General features: G+C 45.7%; 1 protein-coding gene and 1 long non-coding RNA gene across 2 annotated transcripts in view; one reads left to right on the forward strand and one right to left on the reverse strand.

Moving 5' to 3' along the window:
- The window catches only part of LOC307224490, a 45,524-nt gene that overhangs the window by 11,517 nt on the left and 14,249 nt on the right, over window positions 1-19,758 (forward strand). The window lies entirely within an intron of this gene.
- On the reverse strand, window positions 3,845-12,683 carry LOC307224385 (16 kDa beta-galactoside-binding lectin-like). Its single transcript, XM_079991249.1, has 5 exons — window positions 12,600-12,683; window positions 11,463-11,519; window positions 11,296-11,375; window positions 8,507-8,690; window positions 3,845-4,012 (listed from the first exon to the last, which is right to left on the reverse strand). Exons 1-5 carry the CDS (start codon window positions 12,606-12,608, stop codon window positions 3,866-3,868), a joined length of 477 nt encoding a protein of 158 aa, XP_079847375.1. The 5' UTR covers window positions 12,609-12,683; the 3' UTR covers window positions 3,845-3,865.

Genomic DNA, 19,758 nt, shown 5'->3' on the forward strand with positions numbered 1-19,758 from the left:
CACACCAGCTGGGGAAGCCTCATCCTCTGTTACCTCCGAGGATGTAGACAGGCCGCTTGCGCAAGTAGAACCGACAGCCTGTCTTCTCAGCCCTTGTCCATCCCAGCTCATAAAAGCAAGCTGGGCAGAACTGGGCAACAGGCTCCATGGGGTGGTGAACACTTCTCTCTGTGAGGAAATCTTCCTGAAACCCCTTAAAGAAGCAGTTATTAAACCAATTTTGGACCTGGCCACTATGGCCAAGTATTGCCCAGTCTCCAGTATTCCATTCCTGGGCAACGCAATCAAGCAGAGAGTCGTGGAACAACTCCAGGCATGTCTGGAGGATGCAGACCATTTATTTATTTTAAATATTTTTTATTAGGAATTCCAACAAGACATTTTATCAAAAAAGACATATCCATTTCCCTCTCCCCACAAAGTAACCCCCCCTCCCCTCTCCCCCCCCCCGACTTCCCTCAGCTCCTCTCTCTGGTTTATCAACAAATGTTGTTCTCTGCATGTTACACAATTGTATAGATCCTTAATTTATCTGACTGGCTATTGTCAATAAAAAGTTTGTGATTGTTTAATCAAAACCTGCCAAGGAGTTCAGTTCCCTTTGTTGTTTCTTTAAGTGCTTTGTAATAGGTCCCCATTCATCTTTAAAGTCACAGTTATCCTTTGTCCCATAGTTTTTATGTCAGTTTTGCCAATTCTCCATAGTCCATCAGTTTCTCTTGCCATAATTCTTTAGTCGGGATTTCCTCGTTCTTCCATCCTTGTGCTATTAAGACTCTTGCCGCGGTTGTCGCATACATGAAAATGTTTTTCACTTTCCTTGGTAGGTCTTTTCCTACAATCCCTAACAAAAATGCTTCAGGTTTTTAAACAAATGTTAGATGGAACATTTTCTTCAGCTCGTTGTATATCATTTCCCAAAACTTTCTAATTTCATTACAGTCGAGGATGCAGACCATTTAGACCTCTTCCATTCAAGTTTCTGGCCCCAAAGTGTCTGTTTTGGGTGATGTCACAGTTCCTTATAGCATCCTCTCGCTCATGCCCACAGCTACTGTGTCATTGCAGCAGGGGTCAGGGGACGGCACATATAATGTGGCTTCTGAATACAGTGGTACCTCGGGTTACATACGCTTCAGGTTACATACACTTCAGGTTACAGACTCCGCTAACCTAGAAATAGTGCTTCAGGTTAAGAACTTTGCTTCAGGATAAGAACAGAAATCGTGCTCCGGCGGCATAGCGGCAGCAGGAGGCCCCATTAGCTAAAGTGGTGCTTCAGGTTAAGAACAGACATCCGGAACGAATTAAGTACTTAACCCGAGGTACCACTGTATATTTTTCTTTTTCACCTGCCAGGAAATCTTCCTCAGCAGCCTTTCCTGGTAAGTGACTGCTTATGATTTTGTCTGTCTAGATTACTTACCTGTCCCAAATGTTCAAAGAATTACCACGATCTTGCTTCAAAACATGGACATGTGCATCACGCCTTTGAGACTGCAACCCTTTTGTGGACGGGCACCTCTCCTGTACTGTTTAAATCCTGTGATTTAAACTGCCAGCCAGGACAACCCATAAAAATAGGTACCAAACAAAAGAGGCTTTCAAATCATTTTGACACAGGCACCAGAATTTCCTCTTTTCTCCACAGCAAATACAGGACAGCAGGATGTACCAATTTTTATAAAATACAGGTGGAGAACCTCAGTCCAGAAAGCCAATGTGGTCCCCAAGACTCCTTTGTGTGGCCCTCAATAGGTTTCCTAGCCACACACCCCTCACTGCTCCGATTTCACATCTCCAAGTGTTCTTGCCCAATGCCACCTGCTTGTCTACAGCAGAGGTTTTCAACCTTTTTGTGTCCACAGCTCCCTTGACCAACTACATTCTTTCTGTGGCACCTATGTGGAGCTCAGGAGTTATGTCACCCCTTACCTGCATCTCACCCTTTTTCAAACACCCTCCTTTGTGGGGTGTTCCCTCAGCTTCTACTTCCCTCTCCTTGGGAGTCCTCTGGGCTGTCGCTGCCACCACCCCTGGTTTCTGAGCTGGCCCCCCCTGCCCCAAAGTGAGGTTTGCCCCACAGGGACCTGGGAAGAGGATGCCCCCAGCCTTAGTGGCCCAACAGAGACTGGCCAAAGATGAACATAAGACCAGCACCTTATCTTGGGAGGCGACAGTGGCTGCTGCCAGGTCTGCATGGCAGAGAGGCTTCAATACAGAATACCTCTGTTCTTCTTATTGTAGTTGTAGCATATGGATTGTAATGTGTGAAGTTTATATAGTTTTCATGTACACAGGTCATTGTTTCATATCTGAATTCTTTTGTAGTTGTGCTGAAGAAGATTCCAGCGAAACACTCAGATTATCCGGGATCACTGTCTGTTGTTATTCACCTACTACTTCGGCACCATGAACGGCTAAAAAAAGTTTTACCGCTCAGCCCACAGGATAGCATCTATTACTTTGTTTCAACCATAGACTTATTATACTTCTGCGGACTTTCAAAGATTGACAGACGTGTGTTCAATTTATTTCAAATATATTAGAGAATTTACAAGTGCACACATTTTGTTTTTGTTACTAAATCATGTATATTATGCAATAAGAATTACAGTGCTATCTAGTATACTGGTCTGCGTGTTGCTTGTATTGTTTGTTGTGGCAGAAAGGCTTCAGCAATGGGCACTCAGCTCCCAGGCAGGCCTTGCACACAGCAAGCACAAAAAGGCCAGCACACTACCTGCCTCCCTTTTGTCTGTCTGTTGCCAACAGCAAGGGCTGGCAGACTAGATGGCTGGGCTCCCTCTCCCACTTGCTTGCTCACTCCAAAGCCGCTTCGGCTCCTGGCAACCCCCAGGCCAGCCCCAGAGGCAACCATTCGCCTGGGGAGCTTGCAGCCAGGGCTGCTGCAACAACCAGCCGTGGAAGCCTTCGGGAGGCAGAGACATGAGAGGGCATCAAGGAGGGAGAGAAGGAAAGGAGGACAGAGGCCAGTGTTGCCCATGGCACCCCAAACCATCATTCAAGGCACCCCAGGGTGCCACAACACACTGGTTGAAAACCACCAGTCTAGAGTCTAGACCAGTCTTTCTTAACCTTGGCTTAACTCCCATCGCCCTTGACCACTGGTTCTGCTAGCTAGGGATGATGGGATTTGCAGCCCCAACAACAGCCAGGGACCAGAGGTTGAGAGAGGCTGGTCTAGAGGGAGAAGTGAGTGGTGTTTTTGAGTGTGCCTAGAAAATACCCTATGGGACGTGGGTGGCGCTGTGGGTTAAACCACTAAGCCTAGGGCTTGCCGATCAGAAGGTCGGTGGTTCGAATCCCCGCAACGGGGTGAGCTCCTGTTGCTCGGTCCCTGCTCCTGCCAACCTAGCAGTTCGAAAGCACGTTGAAGTACAAGTAGATAAATAGGCACCGCTCTGGCGGGAAGGTAAACAGCGTTTCTGTGCGCTGCTCTGGTTCGCCAGAAGCGGCTTAGTCATACTGGCCACATGACCCGGAAGCTGTACGCTGGCTCTCTCGGCCAGTAAAGCGAGATGAGCGCCACAACCCCAGAGTCGGCCACGACTGGACCTAATGGTCAGGGGTCCCTTTACTTTTACCTAAAAAATACCCTATATTTCTAGGTAAAAGTAAATACCCAAAGGCAATATTTATATTTGTTGCCCCGCCCACTTTTGCCTCTGGCTCCACCCACCATGGTCATGTGGGCCACAGAAGGCTGTCCAGCAGGGAATGAGGCTCCTGGACTCAAAAGTATTTCCCCTCACTGTTACAAACTAAAACCATGGAGGAGGTTTTTGAAGAATGGTTGAGTTTATTCAGACTTGTTGCCGGACTACAGGGACGCAGAGCGAAATTAGAGAAATTTGAGGGCTCTGATTCTGAAGTCTCCTTCCACCTTGATGTAGCTGATGGTCTTCAGGCCCAGCCGGTTGGGAAAGGTGAACTCGTGACCTTCTGCCAGCTTCACTTTGATCTCCGCAGAAAGAAAAATGAAGGAAAGCTGGAAGAAGCAGGAGGAGGAGTCATGAGAAAACCAGAACACTAAACACTTTACATGCCCTGAAAGACTAAAAGGAATGGCAACTACTGCATAGACATTGGGCATTCAGCATTTCCATTTCCTGTCTGAGGCTGCTTCTACCCAAGTGCTTTACATTTCAGTTGAGTCTGAGGCACTTCAGAGCCCAAGGACCAGAGTTGCCTACCATGGGTAGGCAAACTAAGGCCCGGGGGCCAGATCCGGCCCTATTACCGTATTTTTTGCTCTATAAGACTCACTTTTTCCCTACTAAAAAGTAAGGGGAAATGTGTGTGTGTGTTATGGAGTGAATGCAGGCTGCGCAGCTATCCCAGAAGCCAGAACAGCAAGAGGGATTGCTGCTTTCACTGCTCAGCGATTCCTCTTGCTGTTCTGGCTTCTGAGATTCAGAATATTTTTTTTTCTTGTTTTCCTCCTCCAAAAACTAGGTGCGTCTTGTGGTCTGGTGCGTCTTATTGAGCAAAAAATATGGTGCCTTCTAAATCCGGCCCGGTGGTGGTCTGGGAATCAGCATGTTTTTACATGAGTAGAATGTGTGGTTTTATTTAAAATGCATCTCTGGGTTATTTATGGGGCATAGGAATTCGTTCATTCCCCCCCCCCCCAAGGTCTGAGGGACAGTGGACTGGCCCCCTTCTGAAAAAGTTTACTGACCCCTGGACTTAATCCCTCATGTTACAAGCAGGATAAGATGGGGAGAGGGGTGTACCATATTAATGTTTAAACCTGTGAAAATGCTCGCTACACAAAATGTTACACAAAGTAACTTGCAGCATATTTAGGGGCACAAACATATGTGAAAATGAACAATGATGTCAACACATTAACTTAACAAATAAACAAACCACAAATCAACCCCCAAGAGAAAGAAAATCCCCAGTTCTATTGCTTTTGAGAGGAAACTAGAGTCCTGAGTGGTGGGGCAACACTACCATAAAGTAGGGAACATTGAACATTCCACTGGGAAATTTCATTTGCAGGAGGATGGTGTTAGTCAAAGGATTGTTGGCCTCAATGTCTTCATGGTGCCCAAGGACAGTTAGCACACACAAGTTGGAGGCAAGGAAGGATTCCCAACACCAGCTGCCGAAACCACAAGAGGGGAGATTGCTCTTGTGCTGGGCAGTGGCAGATTTACGTATACAGTGGTACCTCTGGTTAAGTACTTAATTCGTTCCGGAGGTCCATTCTTAACCTGAAACTGTTCTTAACCTGAAGCATCACTTTAGCTAATGGGGCCTCCTGCTGCTGCTGCCGCGTCGCCGGAGCACGATTTCTGTTCTTATCCTGAAGTGTCTGTAACCTGAAGCGTATGTAACCTGAGGTACCACTGTAAACTAAACAAGCTAGAGCTTAGGGCCCCACTCTCTTGAGGGCCCCCAAAAAATTCAAAGGAAAAAAAACTGGATGCACTTTGATAAAATACTGTCAGGGACTCAGCGGGAGCGCAGGGAGGAAAGGAGATGGAGAGCGAGGCGGAGCAATCCGAGGGCAGCGTAGGAGAGGATGACAGCAGCCCGATAGATTCCATGAGCCTCTCCAGCGAATCGGAAGATTCACAGAAGGGGGCGCCGATGGGCAGGGCAAGGGAGGACCCAAGGGGGACACCCCAGAAACAAGGGGCCAGCGGGGACTCCCAGAGCAGCAGTTGGAAATCAGGACCAGCTTCCCCACCAGAGCGTGGTGGGGGGGAGGAGTCCCAGGTATCAGAGCCCACATATTCACCACCAGCGAGAGAAGATGAGTCAGGGGTGGCCACGCCTCCATCGGAGAGCGAGGGAACGGTCAAGAGGAAAGTTGCAGGCTGGGCGCGCGCGCCAAGTTCAAAGGTACAGGCGAGCGGCACAGAAGGTAGCCCGGATAGGGAACCAGGTCCTAAAGCCCGCCGGAAGGAGGGGGAAGAATCATCAGGGTCAGCGTCAGAGGAGTCCAGAAAGGATGAAACCCTAGCGGGCAGGAGGGCCCAGAGGAGAAAGGAACTTAGGAAGAGGTGGAGCAAAGCGAGAGTCTTAAACTGGTGTGGAAGGGGCGGAGACTCAGACGGGACTTCGCCGGTCTAGGGTTGAGACGTAGAGCTGCGCGCTGCGGCTTTAAAATGGAAGCTGAACCTCAATAAAGACTTTTGTACATAACTACAGCCTAGCGTTGGTCCTCTGTGAGCTGGGACCTAGAGGCAGCTCTGACAAATACGTATTTTGTTATTGCAAATGGCTTTAGATACCTATTAGGTCCATAAATTACCATATAGCACATATTCAACACAAAAAACAGTGACAATTTGTAGTTGACAAAGGACCTTCAGTAGCTGAGGGCCTCATCAAACCTAAATCTGGCTAAGTTCCCGCTTGCAGGTTTTCCACAGGCATCAGGCTGGCCGCGATAAGAACAGGACACTAGACTGGCCTGATCCAGAAGGCTCTTATGTGGAAGAGCAAGTGGGACTCTTGATCTCAGGGCCATGGGTTTGAGCCCCATGTTGGGCAAAAGATTCCTGCTTTGTAGGGGTTGGACTAGATGACCCTCATGGTCCCTTCCAACTCTACAATTCTATTAGAACAATAGAAGGCATCACCCAAGCCACTGTACCAGCCTTGCTTTTTGCACACTGAATTCTCCCAATGAGCAGCCTCACTGCAGCTACAGTTACAGATAGGTAGCCGTGTTGGTCTGCCATAGTCAAAACAAAAAAAATTCCTTCCAGTAGCACCTTAAAGACCAACTAAGTTAGTTCTTGGTATGAGCTTTCGTGTGCATGCACACTTCTTCAGATACCAGGTTATTCTTCAGATATCAGGTTATCTGAAGAAGTGTGCATGCACACGAAAGCTCATACCAAGAACTAACTTAGTTGGTCTTTAAGGTGCTACTGGAAGGAATTTTTTTTGTTTTGACTGCAGCTACAGTGTTTGCTCAGGTCAGATGCAAACTGATACACACCCAGAATTAAGACAGAGTTGCTCATTTGTACTGAAGACGCATAATTTACATAAAAATCACCTCCATCTACCTAATTTTCCGCTCTATAGGACGCACTTTTCCCCCTCCAAAAATGAAGGGGAAATGCGTGTGCGTCCTATGGAGCGAATGCAGGCTTTCGCTGAAGCCTGGAGAGCGAGAGGGGTCGGTGCGCACCAACCCCTCTCACTCTCCAGGCTTCAGGCAGCCATCCGCAAGCCTTCTGAGCGTGGCGGGAGTTCCCGCTGCGTTCCGAAGGCTTTTGGATAGCTGCCTGTTCTGGGGGCTGGGGGCGGGGGAAGCTTGGGCTTCCCCCATCCCTAGCCCCGCAAGCTCCGGGAGCGGCGGCGAGGTTGCGCACAATCTCGCCGCCGCTCCTGGACCTGGGGGGGGGGGGATAAAAACTAGGTGCGCCCTATGGTCCGGTGCGCCCTATGGAGCGAAAAATACGGTACATTTTTTTTCCAGGGCCTCCTCCAAGCTTGGAGTGGAGCTGGTACAGAATGCAGAGCTAGAGGTAAGAATCACAGGAGGGAAAGAACCTGTGTGCAGAAAACTAGCTTCTCAGGCCAGGCTAGAATCCTTATATGCTAGTTATCTATAGGCAAAGGTGAGCTGGCCTGTGCATGCATACACACACACACACACACACACACACACACACACATATATATATATATATATATAAACCACAGAAGCCTTATTCAGTCAAGCCAGTCTTCAATCAACTGCATTCCAGTTCTACATATATAAATTGAATTTTTTGAAAGGAGGAAGGTCCTCCTTCCACACCCTCTAAGGCAGGCAGCCCCAAACTCGGCCCTCCAGATGTTTTGGGACTACAATTCCCATCATCCCTGACCACTGGTCCTGTTAGCTAGGGATGATGGGAGTTGTAGTCCCAAAACATCTGGAGGGCTGAGTTTGGGGTGCCTGCTCTAAGGAAAAGATGCTATACAAAGGGTGGGGGGCTGGGAGAGCAGAAAAAGATGACCATTTGTGCTTTAAATTGGAAGAACCTTTAATTACAAGTTATGAGCAGGGCTATCCCAAGACTTTTTGCTGCCCAAAGCAAATAAGCACTCCTCCAAATTCACCTACAGAAATTGACCACACTGGAAGTTGCATCTCCCATCAGCAGTAGCAGTGGGATAGTCTCCTCCACTGCACTCTAATAATAATAATTTATTATTTATACCCCACCCATCTGGCTGGGTTTCCCCAGCCACTCTGGGCGGCTTCCAACCGAATATTAAAATACAGTAATGCATCAAACGTTAAAAGCTTCCCTAAAGAGGGCTGCCTTCAGATGTCTTCTAAAAGTCTGGTAGTTGTTGTTAGCCTTTGACATCTGGTGGGAGGGCGTTCCACAGGGCGGGTGCCACTACCGAGAAGGCCCTTGCATGAACGCTGCAGGCCACTCATGTCCTCTGCAGAGTAGCCACTCGCCTGCCTGCTCCATTTGCACACAGATCTTTGATAAGACTGCCGTACCCTCACCTGAACTTTGGCACCTTGTTCGAAAGGGAAATCGGTGATTCTCTGTTCTTTCCCCCAGACGCTGTCCTGCAAGGAGTTGCACACGATGGTGTTCAAAATGGTGTTCTCGTCCGTCTGGTAGTCAAAGCGGGCGTTGAAGTGAAGAATGAGGTTGTCGCGATCACGGCCCAGATGCACAACAAAACTTGAAGAGGATGGACGTTATGGAAAACAAGAGCGTGGAGGTTAAGGCTTCCTGGACTTCTGTATAAACAAACAACAACTATGCAGCCCCTCTCCTGGGCATCTCGCCTGTATTGCCAAACAGTGAGAACATTTAGTGCTGTATTTGGGCTTCATGAGAATGGTAGCTTTAAAAAAAAAATAGAAATAAAGCCAACCTAGAGCAGCATACAGTGGTACCTCGGGTTAAGAACTTAATTCGTTCCGGAGATCCGTTCTTAACCTGAAACTGTTCTTAACCTGAAGCACCACTTAAGCTAATGGGGCCTCCTGCTGCCACCGCAGCACGGTTTCTGTTCTTATCCTGAAGCAAAGTTCTTAACCTGAAGCACTATTTCTAAGTTAGCGGAGTCTGTAACCTGAAGTGTATGTAGGCCAAGGTACCACTGTATAGACCAGAGTTTCCCAAACTTGGGTCTCCAGCTGTTTTTGGACTACAATTATCACTCATGGATCCTGCTAGCTAGGGATGATGGTAGTCCAAAAACAGCTTAAGACCCAAATTTTGGAAACCCTGATATAGACTGTTGGGGTGGCAGGATAGACCCCCAAATCTGCTTCCTTCTCCCATGGCTCTTAAGTGCCTGAACTCGGTGGTACCCCAACATTTCTCCTCCCCTCATGGGTCACTTGAGAATCACCACAGGTCCACATAGAGAACTTAGTGGTTTTTTTCCTGCATGTTGTAATGTGCTGCAACAGGTGCTATAGGATTTTGAATTGCTGTTTTTACAGACAGGCTGAGGGCCACCTGAACAAAGCTCACAGATCAGAGTTTGGAGAGCCCTGTCGTGCAACAGGAGTCACAAAGTGTGCAGTATAGGATTCTCCACACTCCATCCTGGGACTGTGGGTTAAACCACAGAGCCTAGAACTTGCCGATCAGAAGGTCGGTGGTTCGAATCCCCACGACGGGGTGAGCTCCCGTTGCTCGGTCCCTGCTCCTGCCAACCTAGCAGTTCGAAAGCACGTCAAAGTGCAAGTAGATAAATAGGTACCGCTCCGGCGGGAAGGTAAATGGCGTTTCCGTGCGCTGCTCTGGTTCGCCAGAAGTGGCTTAGTCATGCTGTCCACATGACCCAGAAGCTGTACGCCGGCTCCCTCGGCCAATAAAGCGAGATGAGCACTGCAAACCCAGAGTCGGTCACAACTGGACCTAATGGTCAGGGGTCCCTTTACCTTTACCTTACACTCCATCCTAGCTAGCATGAAGAATTAAGAGTTCAATGGGACATTCCAACCAGGCAAGGACACTCTGCAGGCATCAGGGCCAGCAAGGGATTCAGCCTGGGGAAAGGGCCAAGGGCCAGAAAACAGTGCAGAGGTCCACTTCTTATTCTCACCCCTGCATTAGCAAAACCATCCAAGGCTGTGTTTGCACTCCTGTCGACTCAGCTGGAACTTTAAATCCGCATGATGTCATCTAAACTGCATTATTTTGAGAGCCAGTGTGGAGTAGTGGTTAGAGCGATGGAGTTGCACCTCAGAGAGCCGGGTTCTAATCCTGCTCAGCCATGAAACTCTAGGAGGCATCCCCCCCCCCCACTCTCTCAGCCTAACCTGCCTCACAGGGTTGTTGCAAGGATAAAAAAATGGGGAAAGTGTTCATGCCGCCTTTCATTCTCTGGAGGAAAGGTGGGATAGAAATATAATATAATAAGTTACAAACGGGAAACCTGTGTAACAGGCAACAGTTTGGTGCAGTTGTTTCTTAACCCAGCTTCATAAAGACTGCAGTCCTTAAGGTGTTCCCAACTTATCACTAGCCAGTCTACGAACACCTTTGCGTAGGAATTAGACATTTCTGCCCCATAAGAGCTCTCTGGTGTGTATATTTGAACCTGGCCTGATCTTTTATTCCCCTTCCTTCCCTCCCCTTCCCCTTTTTGTGAAGATTACCCACTCTGGGATCCCACAGCTGGTTCTCCCCTGGTCTCCTTGCTGGCCCAGGTGGGACTAATTTAGCCAGCTAGCCCTGGTGATCATCTAATGTTTATTGGATGGATTTCCCCCCTAAATCAATATTTGATTTTATTGTTATTTATGCTTTATACCATATTTTATGCTGGGTTGTTGGTGTGTGTGTTTTTTTTTTGTTGTTGTTTTTGTAGCATCAATTAAGTGTTTTACATTTGTTGTTAGGAGCCCGGTTTCCTGAACCAGGAAGGGTGGGATATAAATAAAAATTTATTATTATTTATTATACTAACTGAAGCCATGCTGACATGAACAGCTTGGGGGGCAAGCAGGCGAAATAGCAACAGTGGTACCTCAGGTTAAGAACTTAATTTGTTCTGGAGGTCCATTCTTAACCTGAAACTGTTCTTAACCTGAAGCACCACTTTAGCTAATGGGGCCTCCTGCTGCTGCCACGCCACCAGAGCACGATTTCTGTTCTAATCCTGAAGCAAAGTTCTTAACCCGAGGTACTATTTCTGGGTTAGCGGAGTCTAACCTGAAGCATATGTAACCTGAAGCGTATGTAACCCGAGGTACCACTGTACTCCAAAGCAGTAATATGAATGCACCACGAGAGTCTCAAGGCACTTTCCTCCTTCTCAACTTACTCTTTGGCATCCGACGAGATCCTCCCTTTCACTTGGACAGTGTCTCCATGCATAAGGAGAAAATCTGTCGCAACCAGCCCCTAGGGAAGAGGGAAACATGTTTTCAGCTGCGAAGGTGGAAAGGTGAGATTTAGGAGGGAAAGGGGCAAGAAAGAGAAGGCTCTTACATTCATTGGCTTGTCGTGAAACCGGGTCCATGGATCAATGAGGGCACTCCCTAATACCTATGGGACAGGATAAGAGGAAGGAGTCAACAATAAATCAATAGGCAGAAGCACAGAGAATTTCATTTGCTACAGACAGTGTTGGGAATCCAAGGCTTGCCAGATCTTTAAGACTAGCAGCTTGCTAGTCCCACAAAGCAAGCAATTACTTCTCCCTCCTGCCATGTTATTCCCAGTAGCAACCTCCAATTAAAAGTGCTGCTTCCACTAACTCTTATAGGGAAGCCTAAAGACGCTGTAAACAAACCACAGAGTATTATTTTTTGCATACTCACTCAAACAAATGAATGAATGAATGGATTTTATTATTTTGGTCACAGACCAGTTCCAGCCCACATACAATATCAAACACAATGGGGATACATTTGAATTTGCAATTAGGTATAACAGGGACAATACAGATATAGCAACAGTTAAAAATATATATAAATTAAAACTTAATCACTAACATATAACCTAAAATTATCATTTAAAACATTATTATAATAGCACAGCTTGTTCCCTAAGTTTTATGGGAATCGCACAGAATTTGGCTACCCTTAACGTGATCTCAGGGATTTTAGACATTGAAGTTCGGATTCATTTGGAGATTTTTCTCAAACACATGTTTCCAAGCCCTCTTCAAATCTTGCCTTTTCTGTGAAGCCTCAACGCCCACCCCTTCTAGAAAGACTTTTTGAGTATGCTGAACTTCATCGGCATACATCCGCCTCCTAAATTACACTTATCTCTCCCACAGGTAGACGTTTGATTGTAAGCTCTGCAGGGCAGAGACCAGTCCCCCCCCCTTTATGCTAGAAAGCACAACTGTCTGGATAGCACACCATCATCATCAACAGAGGACAGCCCTACTAACGATGCACCAATAATAGATTTTCAAGAACCCCAAAGCAAGAGAAAAAGATAGAAGTCAGACATGCAATAGTGACACATGCAAAATGTGCTTGTTTCGTAGCTGATACACCGCTTCCCAAAGAGACCTATTGATGCTTATAAGTTTCTGGCCTTGTTTAGGTCCTGCTGCTTGTAAAACAATCTCAGTACCAATAATCTAAGAGCAACAATAAAGAAGACTCTCACAGGATCCATGATGCAATCTCGCTCGGGTCCAGCGACGCCTTCTCCTTTCCAATCTCAGTTCTGTGCCTCAGCAAAAGAAGTACCTTGCAAAAAGAAAGTGCCCCCTTGTGTCTTTAAGTAGCTGGGGGGAAATGCACCACCTGACAAAAAGGGTCTGCTGTGACTGGAGCTCTCTAGAAATGCGAGGAGGAAAATCATGGTCAACAAGCAACACAGCTGGCCTGCTTTGAATGCAGGAGAACAGTGATTACACTGGGGAACAATTTTTTTGTTGCATTGACACCTGCAGTTGTTCTAACCTAATTTCGATGTGCTGATTCTGAAATCTGAAGTTGGTTTTGTTCTGTAAGCTCTAGTTTTTTTTTTGCAATTCATGTTTTTCACCTTTCACCATAATCTTTGTTTTTCATAATGCCAGAATTCAATATTTTATTAAACACATAGCCAAAATAGTATGAGTATAAATGTATAATATGAGTATAAATGTAAGTGACTTATAGCATTAAACATGATATGTATGGCATTGAAAATGACATGCATATCTATGTACAGTTGGAGGTATGCAAAAAAATGTATTCCTTTGGGATACACAGTATACTGGGGAACAAAAAATTTTCCATTTTGTTTTGCATGAGATTTTTCAACTGTTCTTACATGTTCTTTCAATGCTGATTTCAAATCTGAAATCAATTTTCGTGTACATGCTATAGACACATTTTTGTCTACTTGAAGAAGCCACAGTCCGATCTGAAAAATACAAATATTTTGGTTAAAAAACTGTAAAAATAAAGAAAAATTAAGTTTGCAATACAATAATTACCATGTGGTTAGGGTAGATCAACGTATCAGTGTGCACTTATCCCCAGTGTAAATATGACATATCAGCAAAAGTCAGAAATTGAAAGATAACTATAGCACGTACACAAAAATCGATTTCCGATTTGAAATCAGCATTGAAAGAACATAGAAGAACAGTTGAAAAATCTCATGCAAAGGAAAATGGGAAAAAAAAAAGTTTCCCAGTGTCTGGTGCTATGTCTTCCTGCTGCCCTTCATTCACCTGGTACCCTCCAGATGCTTTGACAGCTGCAGCTCCCATCAGGATTAGCCCTCACCTGTGCAGGTTGGGGTGATGATAGCTGTAGTCCAAACATGTGGAGAGGACATCCTTGCCCCCACTTTTGCTCCAAGAAACCCAGGATGGCATACATGGTTTCCTCTCATTCACATCACAACATTAGGCCAGCAGGCAACTGAGCCGATGGAAAACGAGGAGTTAGAGCAGGGTCTCCCAAACCTGGGCCTCCAGCTGTTTTTTGGACTACAACTCCCATCATCCCTAACTAGCAGGACCGATGGTTAGGGATGATGAGAAATGAAGTCTGAAAACAGCTGGAGACCCAAGTTTGGGAACCACCCTGTTAAAACACTTTTGTTGGTCTACAGTGTGGAAGGGCTGGAGCAGGGGTCAGCAAACCTTTTCAGCAGGGGGCCGGTCCACCGTCCCTCAGACCTTGTGGGGGGCTGGACTATATTTTGAAGGGGAAAAAATATGAACGAATTCCTATGCCCCACAAATAACCCAGAGATGCATTTTAAATAAAAGGACACATTCTACTCATGTAAAAACATGCTGATTCCCGGACCGTACGTGGGCCTGATTTAGAAGGCAATTGGGCCGGATCCGGCCCCCGGGCCTTAGTTTGCCTACCCATGGGCTAGAGAATAGAGACTGGATTGTGGCCGAGTCCTGGGGAATTCGAACGCAGGCCTGTCCCAGCCTGACATGACTCTAACCACTACACCACATTGCCTTCCTTTGAACAAGTACATTGTGGCATAATATTTTATAAATATTTTATAAATATAAAGATCATAAATACAAACATTTCTATATATACAGATTTTTTTTTTTGGGGGGAGATAATATTGGGTTGCATCTAATGTTAGTCCAATGCTGAGGGGGTGCATTGTAATTAATCGACATTGTTGACAGGTCCATTAATTTCTCCTCCTAGTTGGAGACAGACTCTTTACGTAGGCCCAGTGCAAGAGGCAGCAGCAAAAAAAAGTGTCAGCAGCAATCTTGCAGCAATGTGAATCGGCTTGAAAGGCATCTTCAAAGCCTCACAGAGACCATTAAAAATCCCTTTGCCCTCGTGGGGTGCTGTTGCATCAGCTGTTGCAGATTCTGGAGCTGCCAGTTTTTCCAATCAGGTTATGCGGCTGTGCCTTTAACAGAAGCTGTTAAATGCAGCAACTGGAAGGTCAAAATTGCTTATCTCCCTGCTGTGGAAACCTTCGCCTACTCATTCATATAGTTCAAGGCATTTTTAAAGACAGTCTCGACAGTTTCCTGAGAGTAGAGTCACAAGTGTCCTTGCCTGGTAAACATTTGTTTGTGATTCTGTTGCTTGCATATGCATTTACAAAGTGACTAGCTGTCCCAATTCTGCAAAGCAGAAAATCATTCCTATGCAATTCTCTCAAAGATGGACAGGTGAATTACTCCTTTAGATTAGCCTTTTCGGGGACAGAAACCTCCCCTGCACAACTTTGGTGACCTATAATGCTCTACTGAAACAGGGACAGATGCAGATCAAACTCAAGACCTGTGTTTTTGTATTTTTAGCAGTAAGCTGTCTGAAGAACAGGCAGGATTGAAATAATATTATGGTTATTGTTGTTGTTGTTTAGTCGTTTAGTCGTGTCCGACTCTTCGTGACTCCATGGACCAGAGCAGGCCAGGCACTCCTGTCTTCCACTGCCTCCCACAGTTTGGTCAGACTCATGTTTGTAGCTTCGAGAACACTGTCCAACCATCTCGTCCTCTGTCATCCCCTTCTCCTTGTGCCCTCCATCTTTCCCAACATCAGGGTCTTCTCCAGGGAGTCTTCTCTTCTCATGAGGTGGCCAAAATATTGGCGCCTCAGCTTCACAATCTGTCCTTCCAGTGAGCACTCAGGGCTGATTTCCTTAAGAATGGAGAGGTTTGATCTTCTTGCAGTCCATGGGACTCTCAAGAGTCTCCTCCAGCACCATAATTCAAAAGCATCAATTCTTCGGCGACCAGCCTTCTTTATGGTCCAGCTCTCACTTCCATACATCACTACTGGGAAAACCATAGCCTTTACTATACGGACCTTTGTTGGCAAGGTGATGTCTCTACTTTTTAAGATGCTGTCTAGGTTTGTCATTGCTTTTCTCCCAAGAAGCAGGTGTCTTTTAATTTCGTGGCTGCTGTCACCATCTGCAGTGATCATGGAGCCCAAGAAAGTACAATCTCTCACTGCCTCCATTTCTTCCCCTTCTATTTGCCAGGAGGTGATGGGCTCAGTGGCCATGATCTTCGTTTTTTTGATGTTGAGCTTCAGACCATATTTTGCGCTCTCCTCTTTCACCCTCAATAAAAGGTTGTTATGGTTATTGTGATTATATATATCAATAAAAGCTCTGCAAAGTTCTGCAGAACTTCCTTTCATTTTCTGGGATCTAATTGCACAGACCCAATCCCTTCTGTTTATTCATTTAATGTTTGTCCCTGTTATTAATTGTGCGAGCAGCTGAAGGGAACGAAGAGACGCTTACGGCAGAATCAAGACCCCTGTTTCCATCTGAGACTGGTGGCATCACATCAGGCGGCTGGTTGTCACTTTGAATCTTTTCATTGATATAATTTCTCGATTTTGCAAGCTGTGCCGTCAAGGAAAGGAGCTGGCGCGTTAATACAGCTTGTTGGAAACGTGGAGCATCAAAGGATGTTATTTGGCTGCCGTCTTAACTGTACTTAAGAGGAAATAAGTATCACTGAAATCAGCGGAGGATTTACTTCCAGGAAAGACTGAGAATTAGTGGATGCTGTCAGGCAGGTAAAGAGTATTTGCATGAGGCCTGATAGCAGCAGAGGCATACTGTGTAAGCATTAACGTTTGTGTAAGCAAAGAGATCACCTTGCCAACAAAGCTCCGTATAGTTGAAGCCATGGTTTTCCCAGTAGTGATGTATGGAAGTGAGAGCTGGACCATAAAGAAGGCTGATCGCCGAAGAATTGATGCTTTGGAATTATGGTGCTGGAGGAGACTCTTGAGAGTCCCATGGACTACAAGAAGATCAAACCTCTCCATTCTGAAGGAAATCAGCCCTGAGTGCTCACTGGAAGGACAGATCCTGAAGCTGAAGCTCCAATACTCTGGCCACCTCATGAGAAGAGAAGACTCCCTGGAAAAGACCCTGATGTTGGGAAAGATGGAGGGCACAAGGAGAAGGGGGTGACAGAGGACGAGATGATGGGACAGTGTTTTTGAAGCTACCAGCATGAGTTTGACCAAACTGCAGGAGGCAGTGGAAGACAGGAGTGCCTGGCGTGCTCTGGTCCAGGGGGTCACGAAGAGTCAGACATGATTAAACAACAACAACAAGCTATTGTTTTCTGATTTATTGGCCAAGTGGCCCCAGAGCAGGGTCATTGAAAAATCGCTGGACAGGGTCTGCTGCCAAGTGTGGTGTTATATGCTTATAGCATTAGAGGAAATAATGGAGGGTCAAAATGCATTCCTAGCTATAAGCTGGCTATGCCCAGCCATTATAATATGCTAGATATGCAGGCATCAGAACCAGGTCCTTTTTTGTGGTGGCCCCAGGAATTGGGTTTGATGAGGCCCTAAGCTACTGAAGGTAATGGGGCCCTTTCTATGTCCAGCTGTCCTTTGTCAACAACAAATTGTCACTGTTTTTTGTATTGAATATATGCTATATGGTAATTTATGGACCTAACAGGTGTCTAAAGCCATTTGCAGATGCAGAATGTCAGCACCCTATATATAGAAATGAGCAAACCAGTGATATTTTAGGGAACAGGCTAGCAGGCGGGGCCCATGACTTACATCATAGGAGCCTACACAACACAAAACACTGTTGCTGTATGTAGGTTTTATTTTATTTGTTTTTTATCTTATATTTTAGAAATGTATATCCAGTTTCTTTTTCCTTTAATTTTTTTTGGGTTCCCCAAGAGAGTGGGGCCCTAAGCTATAGCTTGTTTAGCTTATACGTAAATCTGGCTGAAATATACTCAGAGTCGAAAGTGGATTTCATGCTCTTTATTCAGCTCATAGTGGTGTGGAGGAATGAAAGTTTCCCCAAAGTATCTGCTTTATATACATTATTTACACAATGGGCTGCACATGATTGGCTAATTCTAGAATTCTGCTGTAGGCCAATCAGGTTGTGGATTCACTTCCATCTGGAACTGGATTGGATGGCTCCTGCAGAGCAATCGTACTGCTGCATTGTTCTAGGATCAATCAGACTGCTGCATTCTGAATCCTATTGTTCTAGGACCAATCAGACTGCTGCATTTTGGATCCTATTGTTCTAGGACCAATCAGACTACTGCATTTTGGATCCTATTCAACTCAGTACATAACACTGGCACTGTGTGGCCCCATGCCTTTCTTATTCCCTCCCCAAAGACCTGTGCATCACCCTCTTTCTGCTGCCTTTTAAGACGACCTTGAAGACTTGATTCCGGTCTCTGTTTGACTGATGTGCCAATACTTGTGTTTATCTTCACCCGTTCAGTAGGTGGGGCTATTTAGTAAATTGTTGATGTGATTTTATGGAAAATCTTTGTGAACTGCCTTGAGAAGGCTGCACCATGGAAATATTTCTAACAGATGGAACCCCCATGTTGAGAGGCAACATACCTCTCAATGACAAATGTCAGAAAGCAAACAACATGTCCCACTGATGGTGATGTGATTTTATTTGCTCCTTTTTATCTGTTTTATTGAGATATCTTGGCTTTAATTCCTTTTATTGTGCCTTGGTACCACTCTGTGATGAAAGGCAGATTATAAATATTTTAAATAAATGGAAATAACTAGGTAAACCTTGGTGTGGGCCAGCAAAGCACTTCTTATTGTCTTCTGCAGCAGTCAAACACAATCACCAGCCCCCAGAGGTACTAAAAATATTCTCCCTCTTTATAGCAGCGGCAGGGAATCCTCCAGATTTTGTGGACACCAAATGCCATCAACCCCAGCAGGCATGGCCAATGGCCAAGGAAGATGGGAGCCGTAGTCTAGCAATATCTGGAGGGTTATAGGTTCCCCATCATTGCCAGAAATAATTGTTACCTTCTGTCTCCATTCATTTCATAGAATCATAGAATGGTAGAGTTGGAAGAGACCATGCTGTATTGTTGTTAACATTTGATTGGAAGCCGCCCAGAGTGGCTGGGGAAACTCAGCCAGATGGGCGGGGTATAAATAAATTGTTGTTGTTGTTGTTGTTGTTATTATACGGGTCAATGCAGGAAACTTTTGCCCAACATGGGACTTGAACCCAGGACTCTAAAATTAAGAGTCTCGTGCTCTACCAGCTAAGCTATCCCAGCTAACACCTTTTCCCCAAGTATCTGTTTTCCAACCATATCCCTTTTCCTCTCTGCTCCAATTTGTTCCAAATTTTCCCAGTTACTCAGTGATGAGTCGTTATTCTCAGATTCTGGCCGATGCCTTTGGGTTCTTTTGAGAGGCCTGAGACATGGAACCACACTGTTGTCGCAATTCATGACTGTCAATACTGCTGCAATGATTATTATTTTATTTTCCAAAGCCTGATAGGAGGGAGAGAGATCCTAGGGAGCAGAGACTCACATATTTCTTAATAAGTTCCGTCGGTTATGATTATTCTGATCATGAATATTTTATTTTCTCTAGGCCCTGCTGGGGGGGCGGATTTGACTTGGAGAAAAGCCCAGAGAGATTCAGAAATCAGCCAGCCTGAGGGATGTGTGTGTTGTCTGGCCAAAAACTTATGCCGTGTCTAAAGGGCAGTCTAACTGAGTTGACAAGGCAGAGAAGCTAACTTTGAGTCAGAGTTAGGGGGGTGCAACTGGTTTTGTCGCACTGGGCGCAGAGCCTGGGGTGTGTGTGTGTGTTAGGATATAGTTCTGTTCCACCTTAAAAGGGTACAGCCATGACTGTTGTCTGTCACATGCCTGTTTACTTCCAGCACAGATCTGCTTTGAACTTCCGTTTGTATATAGCTTTTGTATTGCTGCTGTTTTGCTGGAGACGAAGCGAAGCAGACATGTTTCCTTTGTTCCTGAACTATGCTGAATAAAATGCCTGTAAATACTGCTGGACCATAAAGA

This window comes from Podarcis cretensis, assembly GCF_951804945.1.
Source record: "Podarcis cretensis genome assembly, chromosome: 9".
NCBI lineage: Eukaryota > Metazoa > Chordata > Lepidosauria > Squamata > Lacertidae > Podarcis > Podarcis cretensis.

What these genes read in the sequence shown, in the direction of transcription:
- LOC307224385 (XM_079991249.1), bottom strand. An exon ending in TTCACGACAAGCCAATGAAT is followed by an intron (nt 11,376 to 11,462) that starts GTAAGAGCCTTC and finishes CCTCTTCCCTAG; the next exon opens with GGGCTGGTTGCGACAGATTT. An exon ending in ATCTCGTCGGATGCCAAAGA is followed by an intron (nt 8,691 to 11,295) that starts GTAAGTTGAGAA and finishes ATCCTCTTCAAG; the next exon opens with TTTTGTTGTGCATCTGGGCC.